The sequence below is a fragment of the Chelon labrosus genome (genome assembly GCF_963514085.1).
Source record: "Chelon labrosus genome assembly, chromosome: 13".
In the NCBI taxonomy this organism is placed as follows: Eukaryota; Metazoa; Chordata; class Actinopteri; order Mugiliformes; family Mugilidae; genus Chelon; species Chelon labrosus.
The window spans coordinates 25,864,793-25,876,198 of record NC_140346.1 but is presented as its reverse complement, the minus strand read 5'-3'; the positions used below and the strand labels follow the sequence as shown (position 1 = coordinate 25,876,198).

The window sequence follows — 11,406 nt, the reverse complement described above, 5'->3', positions numbered from 1 at the left end:
AGAAAGAAATACAGGGATAATGAAATCATACAGTATGTGTCGTGTTTACTTTACTTGTAGAAAATAAGGATCACATTTACATCTACAGGCGTATACAACTGTGTTTATTGTATAAAGACAAGAAGACAGCTGGTCAAAGTCAGATTTGCATTTGCAGGTAGAAAAAAATGGGTTTGACAGAACAGGCTTTAACTACTGGACTCAATGAACAGCAATCACTAAGGGGTGGAGAAAAAAAACCTGAATATACAACTACACAACAAGAGTGGCAAAATATTCTCCTCAAAGATTAACGCTTAAATACTACCGTATCAACACCTATAAAAAAATGTTCTGTTGCAGTAACTAAAACGGGCTCACTCGGGAACTGAAAAGTAAAGAGTAAGACAGAAGAAAAAGGGTCATGAAGGTAAAAAGCATGCATTTTGTTCTTGGTTAAGCTTCTCAAAGCAAGCAAGATTTCCTGTACTTTTCCTGTCGTGTTTTTTTCGTTTTTTTTGTTTAAATTTCTCACACTATGCGTCCTAGAAATATACAATTACCTCTTTAATCTGTAGGAAATGTGGAGTTCAACAGACGTCCACATTCGATGCATAATCAATAACATTCATTAAATGTCTACCACCTCACGGTCACTGCTTAGAGTAAGACTTAATTTAGTAAAAATAATGAAAAGACATCAATTTGTATACAATGTATGTGTACAATGATTAATGAAAAATGAAGGCTACTGTGTTTAACTAGACAGAGAATGTTACGGTTGGTGGCTTAATGTGGGACTGTACAAAAATCAATTTGCTGCAGAGGTCAGAGGTGTTCAGGAGACAGGTGGATGCAGGTACACCATCAGGGCGAAGCTACTGGGAACCAGAAGAAGAGCCTTGGCTGCCCTGTCCAGGGTAGCTTCCGTACTGGCTGTAATACTGGTTCCACTGGTTCTGGTTCTGGTAGTACTGCTGCCACTGCTGAGCATACTGCAGGGGAAAACAGACATTTAACATTTAACCTCACGTCAATCTTTTGAATATTAAACATTAAACCGTTTAGCCACAGCTGAACTACTTTTTAAATTCTGCTTTACAAAGTATAACTAGATCACAACCACACTGACTGACTTCACTGTGCTGCTGCTGTGGTAAAGAAAGACACTCACTACGGTCTGTCCTTGTGTCTTTTTAAACAGGTCAACATAAATGGTACGGTTGACAGACTGCGTCACTGTGGCCGTAGCGATAGACCCTCTGAAAACCTCCCTCCCATTTAGAGCTCATGTTAAAATGCTCTTCAACTACCTGCTGATATTGCTGGTTGTAGCTCTGTTGTTGCTGCTGCTGCTGCTGCTGTGGCTGTTGCTGGTGGTGGTTGTACGTCTGTCCAGTGGCGGGCGTCTGGCTGTAGCTCTGGCTGTATCCGGGGTACTGACTGTAGTTGCTGTAGTAGTTTGGGTTGTAGCTGCCCTGGTTGTACCCTTGACTGTAGCTCTGGCTGTAGCCCTGGTAGTGAAGAAGTATACATTACATTACTATCCAGTATTCAATTTTTATCATTTAAATGTTATACATGATGATCATGGTATGTACCTGGTTGTATCCTCCCTTGCTGTAGGGGGCAGGGCGGTTGTAGCTTCCCCCCGTTTGCTGGGTGCGGTTATATCCGCTGCGTGCATCAGTGCCTCCATCGCGGTAGCTGCTGCTGCCCCAACGGTTCTGGTTATAGCTGCCACGATTGTAACCTGCAAAATAATAAACATGCAACAGGATAAATACACTAAATAAACATCCTATAGCTTAAATTATTAAGATACATAAAACATGCAATGCATCACCTCCTCTGTACCCACCACCTCCATCGGCACTCCGGTTCTGGTAGCCACCACGGGCCCCATCACGGTTGTCATACCGCTGGAAGCTACCGCTGCCACGGCCGCGGAAACCGCCCTGCCTGTTGTCGAAGCGTTTCTCAGGGGGCGGGCCGGCCTTGCGGCCCTCCTCATTGTACTGCTTCATCAGCTTTTCAGCCTCATCGTGCTGCAGTTCAACGAACGTCACTCCCTCCAGGAAGTCGCAAGCCTCGGGGAGAGTAAAGTTGGCTTGGAGAGTGACAGAGTTGACCACAGGAGGAGAAGAGACAGCCCATCCAGCAAGAGATGGACGGAGAGGCAGAGAGACAGAAGGGGGTAGGGGGTTGTAGTGAAGACCAGAGCAGCCACACCACCGGAAGACAAAATGAAAAACCAATTACTATTATACAAGGGCAGTGTCAATCAGAGAAACTAAGAGCAGATAATGAAAGCAGATGGCAGGGTAAAGGGAACAAACATTACCTCCAGGGGGATATGGAGGGAACATTTGTTAAAGCAGACACAGGAGAGGGAGGAGACTTCAGTAGGTGGGGAGGGGGACAAAAGGGACAACTAAAAGGTTGGTGAGAAGAGGAAACAGCACTGCAAACCAAGGACAACTTATGTAATGGTGTTACAAATTAATTTCCAACAACTTGAGCATGTGACTGCTTGTAAGTCCGCCATTTGGAAACATCCTTTCATGGAAGCAAATTGTGCAATAATTAGCTCTACTATTACGTGACCGTAACAAGGCCCAAGTCTCAGTTTGCAGTGCATTAGAAGTGAGCTGAATGGCAAGTGGCAAATAGAGGTCAAAAATAATCAAATTCATGTGGACTGTTTAAAAAAATGTCCAGGTCTGATAACTGGCCAAAGGCTATGATGGGGGAAGAGGGGGAGGGGGCATCTTCCAAGTTTGATTTTAGAGACAACACATAGAAAAAGTAAAAAGTAGATCTGGTGTTTTGTTGTTTCCACAGCGTTCCTACCTTTCATTTCTAATACAGCATGATCGGGCACATCCTTCCCCTGCTCATTGGTTTGCTTTAATGTTCGTTCTTTTAAATCCTCGTCCGTGGGACAAATTACAATAGCCTTGCGTTGAAAACCTTCAAAAGGACGCATTTTTCGTCTCCTTGCTGATCCATATACATTTGTCTAGCAATGGTGACAAGAAAGAAGTAGAAGCTTGTTTGTTATTGTTTACTTGTAATGGCTTTCCACTGGAAGGAAGCTGGAACCCTGCAATAGTGAAGTGAGAGAGGTTTGGCTTGGATTGTCAAGTCTACGCTTTAACTCAGGTACTAGTGGCCTCTCATCACTCCACAGACTTACCTCAATCTGTGCGTCCACGTACCAAGTGACTGCTGAGAAATGTTAATTAAGAACAGAGGGACCCCACAAGTATTTAAACTGACTATACTGTCCATTTGCCGAGTTGCTTAATAACGTGTACAAGATCAATGCTCTAAAATAAAATGATATTACGTCGCGATTCTTATAAATATGTTTTAAAACGTGGTATTACTTGATTCTATTGAGAGTAATTGTAGGTATTTCATACGGGACATTAATCAAAATGTGTGACGATCCTATAACACAGTCCCAAGCTGTATTACAGTTAGCGTTCAGCATCTTAAATCCAGTTCTTCACATATTGAGGCGAAAAAAGATACGAGCGATAAAAACAAATCTAAACATTACTTGTCACAAAAAGATATTGGATGATTTCTATTGTTTATATGGCAAAAATATGAATATTCTATATCTTTTACGTGTAATACGTGAATTCGTCACCCCAGTATTTGCCCAGGGAACATAAAAATTTGCATTCTTCCATTTTCATGCAGAATGCAATCTATACGCAATGCTGCAAGATTGCATGTTTGTCACATAACAACTGTAATTTGTCAAAACTTAACCATGCTGCAAATGAACTCTTTCTGATCCGGCATATTGTTAGAACTACTCGTGTTCCTTGACGAATGTGTACAGACGAAAAGTAGATCCAAATTCTACTTTAAGAACAGAGCAAGTGTAGTCAAAATGTTTTCTAACAAATCCTCGATTCACAACTCACTTCCACTCAGGACTACAACGTCATAACTAACCCTTAATTAGGATAACGTACAGATAATGTTCAAACTGCAATACTTCAAACATGAATGCACTCTGTATTGTTCCATGTCAGAGTTACAACAGTAGTTAAATCACTAATAGCAGCTCCATATCAGTGGCAACATCAAAATAACATTTAGAAGCTTTTACGAGTTCACTTTAACATCTCTGTATCAAAAATTACTACTGAAATAAAAAAGAATAATCGTAAATGAATTAAATTTTCACGGCAATAAACCGCTACGAAGCAAACTTTCTTCCTTTACCGAATTGTAAAATTTGTAGCACAACGTTTTAATAGCTGCAAGAACGTGCTGGAATAAAAACTATCTGATATTCTAACGGGTCCCCCACACTTACCTGAACTTACCTCATCTTCATACGCACTCTAGTCCCATTCCAGACAACGACAGACAGATATAACCTACCTGTGCATACTCACAGTGTCCACGGAAAAGCCAGTCCTCCATTAGACCTACCTACCTTTTTTCACATTTGCTGAACACAAGGATCTGAAAATCTAAAGGCTGTTAGTCAGTACTTACCTTTAGGGTCAATAAATAAAATAATAAAAAAAACACACTCAAAAGTTCCATGTATCTCACTTAAAAATAGCTTTTAAAAAGCCATCAACTCTGTCTTATTAAATTAGCAACAGAAGGTGTTTTTCTTACTCACCAGTCAGAGCTTACTTGTTTCTCAACATCTTTACATAGTCATGGTTTACTTGTACATTGTTGAAATTCACAAGACAAACAATACTGTATTATGACAAGAAATAGCAAGCGCAAATATACCGAGGGATGAAAACATAACATATTCTGTCACTTATGAGAGCCATTAATCATTTTCTTTTACAATGCATGACAAGCAAGTGACAAGAGGGTGATCAAAGCTTCTTCTACTCTATAATACACAGAGACCCCCTGAAAGATAAATAAATATTCCATTAGAGAGAGAGTGATCATCAGGGCACATTGACTGACTGTGGTGAGTATCAGAGCAGTGTAGGTGGAGGGGCAGTACCTGATCCAGGATGTAGTTGCGTCTCTTGCGGGCGGCGATCTCAATCAGTCTGTTCAGACACTGGGTGGCCTGCTGTATCAGAACATCCCAGCGGCCGGAGTAGTTCTTCTGGCGGCGCAGACCCATCACCTGCAGAATGAACAGTCGCACGGCGAAGTTATGCAAAAGCGTATGTAGATGTTTAGGATAGTGGCGAAAGTGGTGAAAAGCCAACCTTCATCTTGTCCATGATGGCATTTGTCCCCAGGATGTTGTATTTCTTCTCAGGGTTAGTCTCAGCATGCTTTATGGCCCAAGTGGTTTTTCCACAAGCAGGGAGGCCGACCATCATCAATATCTGAAATAATTAAACAAAGAAACTGGATTAATTCTGCACAAAAAAGCAGCTATATTTATTATTTAATTTGATAAAATCTTTAAATCAATATTATCTTATGTATCTGTTTCGTAAGATGTATTCAAATTAACTTTCTATCAGGTATTATCTCTGTTGATCAATGTCCTAAAATTAAAGGTTTGTTTGCTATAGTTTATATTGTGTACAAAATATAGGGGTAAATCAGTTTATAGCCACTGTAATTTCCTTTTGTCCTCCATTGCTAACTCATTTTTTGGGAGCAAAAGCGTCATTTCCGGTTTTAAATTTTCAGCCTTCCCCTACCTCGCATTCAGACTTGCTGGCCGGTCCCTTGGTGCCTCTGATCTTGTCCTCCATGTCAAGATTGTGGATGTACGTGTATCCCTCTGGTGGCGGGAAGTAAGGCTCCTGCTTCTGTCCAAAGTTGAACTCGACGGCACAATTCTTGACCAGGACATGAGGGAACAGGGCACGTCCTGCCAACTCCTCCTTGGTTGTCCGGAAAGCCACACCCAAATTCACTCCGTTCTTAGAATAGCCCATTTCCACCTCGTCACCGCTGTCGAAGTCCTACAATTATAGTCATGAGAGAGAAAAATAATACAATGTTGCTTATTAATAGAGAACCTTCAAGTGCACTACAATGTGCACTTGATATAACAATGAAATAAGTTTGTATAACCTTGTATGATGCCATTAAAATGTTAGGATTACTTACAATGTAACAGCCGATGACGTCATTTTCTCCAAACTTCTCGCCAAAGTCTGCAAACTTACAGTCACTGGATTTTTTTCCTGTTCCTCCGTATCCAAAGGAAAAAGGCTCCTCACCTAAAACATGACAGAAATAAACGCACTGATAAGAAAACACAAAGACTCGTGCATCATCTTGGATGTCGGCCAAGGTGCTCCTCTTACCAAGCTGAGTGCTGCAGTGGTTGAGGGACCATCCGATTCTGACCACATGGGGATCAGGCTCACTGCTGGGAAGGTGCTTCACTGGTATTTCTTCGTTGATCTGCAGAATGAGAAGAAAACAAAAACAAAGCCAGGAAATTATTTTAGCACGTGTTCAGTCGTGGTTGAAAGGAATTAAATACAAACAACATTTTATGGAAAGTACAATCTCTATATAATCTCTGTATATTACCTTCATCTCGTAACACACGCGGCCCTGGGTTACCCCATGTGTCGCTCGTGCTCCAGCCCACAGGTAAGCAAAACCTTCGATGGTCAGCGGATAACCACTGTAGCGATCTCGGGACACTTTGAAGTGCAAATCGCAGTTATCTGTAAAGAACACCAAAGAATGTTTTTTTGAATATATTTGCTTGCATATCACGTCTCGTCACATTTTGCATATTTATATACTGGTACACTGTAAAATGCTCCAACATATTTGGCAGAGACATATCTTTATGGGAGGCATAACTAGGCATTTCAAATTACAATGCCCAGAGCAGGTCTAAATTCAAAGTACGTATGGCCAATAACAACTGATTTATGTGTCTCTGCACCACGTGTCCACATCCTTAAAATCTGTCTTCATCGAATCCTACCACACCACATTGCAGAAGTTGGCAAAGTTTGGGTTGTAGCTGTAAACAGTTGTGAAAATTTATATACTATCAAAACTGGAATCTCGTAAACCCATTTATACCTACATTTGTCTCAGGTCATATTTACTTGAGCAGAGATTCATTTCATCTTCTTACTTACACGTGTCAATCGTAACAAGAGTGTCATCAATGTTCTCCTCCTCATCCTCCGCAGGAGGTTGTGGTGTTCGGGATCTGCACAACATCAGCAGAAAGGGAAGTTAACAACCTTTGCAGCCACTTTCATTTCACTCAGTCACACGAGTACACAAATACGCAAAAGCATCACATTTTATAATTAGCTTACCTTTTTTCCTCACGGTGCTCATAGTAGCCGTAGCCCCTGCTCTCCTCATACGGTCTCTTGCGGCCATACTGTCCACCCCTCTCAGCTTCCACTTTAACTTGCGGAGTCTGGTCTGACGTATTTTGCTCAACCTGCTCTTCTGTCTCTTGAGTTTCTTGTCGTCTGTCCTCAGCAGCCTCTGTCTCTTCTTCTAGTTTGACTTCCACTTTGACTTCTGAAATAACCCATCAACAAAAACAACATGTCACAAGGGGAACTGCGTACAAGGTACTGTGTCATGTTTACAGGTTCTGGGCCAAATGAAATCTGATCTGGCAAAATGAGTGCAAACACACGTGCAGGCAAAGCATATACACTTTATGAAATTTATGTTTTAAGTACTGCATACTAAGCCGCGGCGCACAAAAACATGTCCACAACACTTTTCATACTAATTATTGAGTAATTAAGAGTAGAAACTGACCTTGTTTATTCTCAGCGGTCTCCTCCTCTTTCATAACAGCCTTGGAATCATCTTCGGACATCATGTCGGATTTCTGTATATCTACATCTGCTGTGAAGTCGGGCATGCTGTGACCCGAGTCTGAAGCTGGTTGACTTTCATAAGGCTCGCCTTCTGCTTCCTCTTCTTCATAGTAGCCACCCGAATCTCTACCCTCATCTTCTTCCTGAGGTGCATCAGCTTCGCCATCGTCATCATCTCCATCACCATCACCATCGGCATCGGCATCACCATCTGCATCACCATCTCCATCTGCATCACCATCTCCATAGTCCTCAACTGCTTCTGCACATGAAAATGGGAAATTCAAAACTTGATGAGTTCTCATCTTTTAATATTAAATTATAACTCAATTTATAAACTGTACTGGACAACAGGCTACAGTTTAAATGCCACACCACGTAATTACACTTCATATGAGAAAGGAGGAGAAAATGTCTATTTAAAAAAAAAGTAGGGTCCTACCTTGTTGTTCTTGACCATCCTCCCCATCTTCATTTTCCTCGTCTTGGTAGTCCTGGTCGCATTCATCCTCCTGCTCCCCTTGCTCTGTGGCATCAGCCTGAACTTCAGCCTCCAAAGCAGCTTTCAGCCTCTCCACCAGGTCCGCCTTCAGGCCTCTGGTGTCCAGGCCACGGCGCTGGAGCTCCTCCTTTAGTTCGTTGACTTTCAGTTTTTTCACGTCAACACTCATTGTGTGTCTGATTGTTTGTACGTATGTCCGAAGTTTGTTGTGTTAGTTTGCTGGCAAAACACAGGGCAGAGAGAATAGTCAGGTACAGCTAGCAAAACTGTATGCAACTTTCAAATCGATATGTGTTGCGCGGCACTGTGTCCCAGCCAAACAGGCTACGTTAACCGCTTCGCTAAGCTAGCAGCGCTGCACAGATAATGCACAATTACACCTTGTAATACTATAGATTTACAAATGTTATGAACATCGGCGTATAACGGCCCTCCACAGAACTGTTTGCAATACAAATATATAACCTGAATGTTTGAATGTTTGTTATTTGCCTCCAGCCAATCGATACTTGGCTAAAGCTAGCAACCATTTTAGCTTAGCATTAGCTTCCAGTCCAAAACCGACGTATGGCAAATAAAATAAACTCAAGGAATGCAAGTCGCAAGCCTTGCTTTAGTCTTTATTTTAAGTCCCGTAACGACTGCATTGTTTATCCCTTTTAAAGTATAGCAATAAAGCAATATATGATTAAAAATAAGGTTGAGGCCTACCTTCTTTTACGCGAGTTGGCGGGTAAGTCGTGGTAGCTGATTGAGAACCGCTACTGCCCTCTAGCATCACACAGTAGAGCGAAACCTAAAACCGGAAGTTAGCCAAACCACTACACAAAAAAACACGGGTTTATTTTCAGCTATTACTACGATTTAACGTAAACACTGAAGTTTACTGAACAATATATTACTTAACAATATATCTGAAAAATGCTAAGTGATGTTCTTACAGCAGAATGTGTGGGAAATCGGCGTTTTAATTTAGTAATAATATGCCCGTTACATATTTTGGAACACTCCAAGTGGGAAGTGGTGTTTACATTTCAAGCATGCTGGGTAATGTAGTTTTTTTTGTTGTTTTTTTAAAATTTTATTATTTTAACTCTCTTAACTTGTACATATCATGACACAGACTCTATTAACAGATAGCATACCATTTTATTTCACACCATATTTTTTCCAATTGTCATCACACCCAATGTACATAAACCAGCAATATCATTACAACATGAAATGTACATGAAACAATGCAAAAAAAAAAAGAAAAATACACTGTTTTGATTTGATGTTTATTTGTTTTGTTGTCTATTTTATTTTTTATAATTTTATTTTTATTTGGAAGTTCACAAAATGGTACTATATGATGAACAGTCACTCAGAATCAAAGCTAATATAGCATGAAAATCAGCATTCCTTTAGTGATTTAGGACCATGAGGATCACTTCATTAAAAAGAAAACTATGCTGGAGCTGTTATAAAATATATTAACTTTAATGTCAGCATCGCCGTATATTGTAAATCTTTACGTTCAGCCAATGAGGATGCAAGATCAACATTAGAAATTCGCTATGAATATCATAGCAATCCCACTTTACAATTAGTTGCTCAAAAAACATGAGCCAGTGACAGCACCCACATCCACAGCGCACTGATATGCTTCTGTCCACCTCTTCAGCACGGAACAGAAAGTGAAGCAGGGTAACTGTCAGGCTTTACATGTGACTACTATGTTGGAGTACTCTTCCTCTCTTACACAGAGACCAACATCATGCCACAGTATGTGGACAAGAACAGATTTGTCACTTATTGGTGGGGACAGGGAAGGAAAGCAGTTGCCTGTTGACCTCTCTCAGCTGAGCACCTAGAGTCTCTGTCGTCAGCGATAATTCTGCTATTTGAGTGTGTAGGCTTATGAGGTTCTCGTTCAGTTCCTCCTCTTTGCGGCGCGCGTTAGAAGCCTGCCTGCTGTACTCCAACACCATACAGCCGCCACCGACGAGGAAAATGATTGCCTCTCCCAGCAACTCAGCGCCCAGCTCTGCAGCCGCGTCCTCGTTCAGTGGCTTAATGACGGAACCCCGGAAGCCCATGATCCGCATCTTCGTTCTCATCTCGATCCAGTGATAGACTGTGAAGAAAATGAGCACACAGCATACGAGCACATGCCACTTAGTCAATATGATATCTGAGTTTTGCTCGCATTTAAGGTAAAGTAAAGGTAAAGTGCTTTATTTGTCATTATACAACAAATAATGAGAGTGAGGCACCAGATCACAAGTGAACAGTAGTAAATAATATCTGTGACAGTGTATGCTTGGTTGGAGAAGCATGTGTTTGCACTTTTGTGTCTACAGAGTAAATGTTTTAAAAATGAATGTTGATTATTTTCAGCGTATCCTTCAAATTGTCTTATATTAGACACAGTTTCCTAACAGAGTACAGCACATACTATAAATAACACGATATGCGATTAGCTGTCCTTGCCGATTTTGTAAGGCTTTGACTGGCTAAACAAAGATAAATATATAATGTGTTTTATATCTGTCTGTTTAAATTTGTTTACTTGAATCTAATGCCATATTTTAAGCCGGACGGTGGGAAAGAAATAAACTGTTGTCATGTCGTGTCCTCATACCAAAGACAAGGTTTCGCCCAAACTGTTCAATGACAGAACAAAGCCCGCCCCCTTCTAGCTCATCCGGCTTCTATTGGTCGAACAGATAGACCCATGAATGTGATTGGGTAAGCGGCCACTTAAGGTTCAATGTCATTGGCTGTTGCGGCTCTCCTAGCGTTAGCAATGGTCACAGTGACAGGCAGTGAGCTATGAGCCATTACTAGCCGTTAGCTCGGTTACTCACACTGCGCCGGTGGAAGGCAGATGTAATTCTTAAAGAACTCGCTTCTCCGGGCTCCGGCTTTAATCCTGTTCGCCACGGGCTTGCTCATCTGCCTCACTCCGAGGTAGAGGAGCTTGGCGATTGGGAAGGCACCGACAACCATCTTGGCGGAAACGCTTCGCCACAGTGGGGCGGAAATACGTAGAGGTTGCGCGATGACGTTTCATTATTGACAAGCCCGCCCACTCGTTCACATCCGGGTCTTTGATTGGCACTGATACATTAAAATACTTTCTTA

The 11,406-nt window shown here is 41.4% G+C and overlaps 2 protein-coding genes across 3 annotated transcripts; both read right to left on the bottom strand.

The window, feature by feature from the left end:
* Positions 1 to 85: 85 nt before the first annotated feature.
* Positions 86 to 9,060, bottom strand: hnrnpul1 (heterogeneous nuclear ribonucleoprotein U-like 1). Of its 2 annotated transcripts, none has more exons than XM_084558992.1 (16): positions 8,989 to 9,060; positions 8,218 to 8,496; positions 7,714 to 8,037; positions 7,251 to 7,464; positions 7,065 to 7,138; positions 6,496 to 6,635; positions 6,264 to 6,363; positions 6,064 to 6,176; positions 5,649 to 5,915; positions 5,202 to 5,324; positions 4,988 to 5,116; positions 2,833 to 3,001; positions 1,826 to 2,089; positions 1,581 to 1,732; positions 1,293 to 1,493; positions 86 to 974 (listed from the first exon to the last, which is right to left on the bottom strand). In XM_084558992.1, the coding sequence occupies exons 2-16, from the start codon at positions 8,444 to 8,446 to the stop codon at positions 858 to 860; spliced, it is 2,616 nt and encodes an 871-aa protein (XP_084415118.1). In that variant the 5' UTR covers positions 8,447 to 8,496; positions 8,989 to 9,060; the 3' UTR covers positions 86 to 857. The 2 variants fall into 2 exon arrangements, with proteins under 2 accessions (XP_084415118.1, XP_084415119.1); XM_084558993.1 differs by having other exon boundaries at positions 1,841 to 2,089.
* A 347-nt stretch (positions 9,061 to 9,407) lies between these two features.
* On the bottom strand, positions 9,408 to 11,305 carry opa3 (outer mitochondrial membrane lipid metabolism regulator OPA3). Its single transcript, XM_084558996.1, has 2 exons — positions 11,130 to 11,305; positions 9,408 to 10,396 (listed from the first exon to the last, which is right to left on the bottom strand). Exons 1-2 carry the CDS (start codon positions 11,269 to 11,271, stop codon positions 10,068 to 10,070), a joined length of 471 nt encoding a protein of 156 aa, XP_084415122.1. The 5' UTR covers positions 11,272 to 11,305; the 3' UTR covers positions 9,408 to 10,067.
* Positions 11,306 to 11,406: the final 101 nt, after the last annotated feature.

What these genes read in the sequence shown, in the direction of transcription:
- hnrnpul1 (XM_084558992.1), bottom strand. Translation starts at nt 8,446, where the DNA reads ATGAGTGTTGACGTGAAAAAACTGAAAGTCAACGAACTAAAGGAGGAG. An exon ending in GGATGGTCAAGAACAACAAG is followed by an intron (nt 8,038 to 8,217) that starts GTAGGACCCTAC and finishes TTTCATGTGCAG; the next exon opens with AAGCAGTTGAGGACTATGGA. An exon ending in AGGTGGTGGGTACAGAGGAG is followed by an intron (nt 1,733 to 1,825) that starts GTGATGCATTGC and finishes ATTATTTTGCAG; the next exon opens with GTTACAATCGTGGCAGCTAT.
- opa3 (XM_084558996.1), bottom strand. Translation starts at nt 11,271, where the DNA reads ATGGTTGTCGGTGCCTTCCCAATCGCCAAGCTCCTCTACCTCGGAGTG. An exon ending in CTGCCTTCCACCGGCGCAGT is followed by an intron (nt 10,397 to 11,129) that starts GTGAGTAACCGA and finishes TTTTCTTCACAG; the next exon opens with TCTATCACTGGATCGAGATG.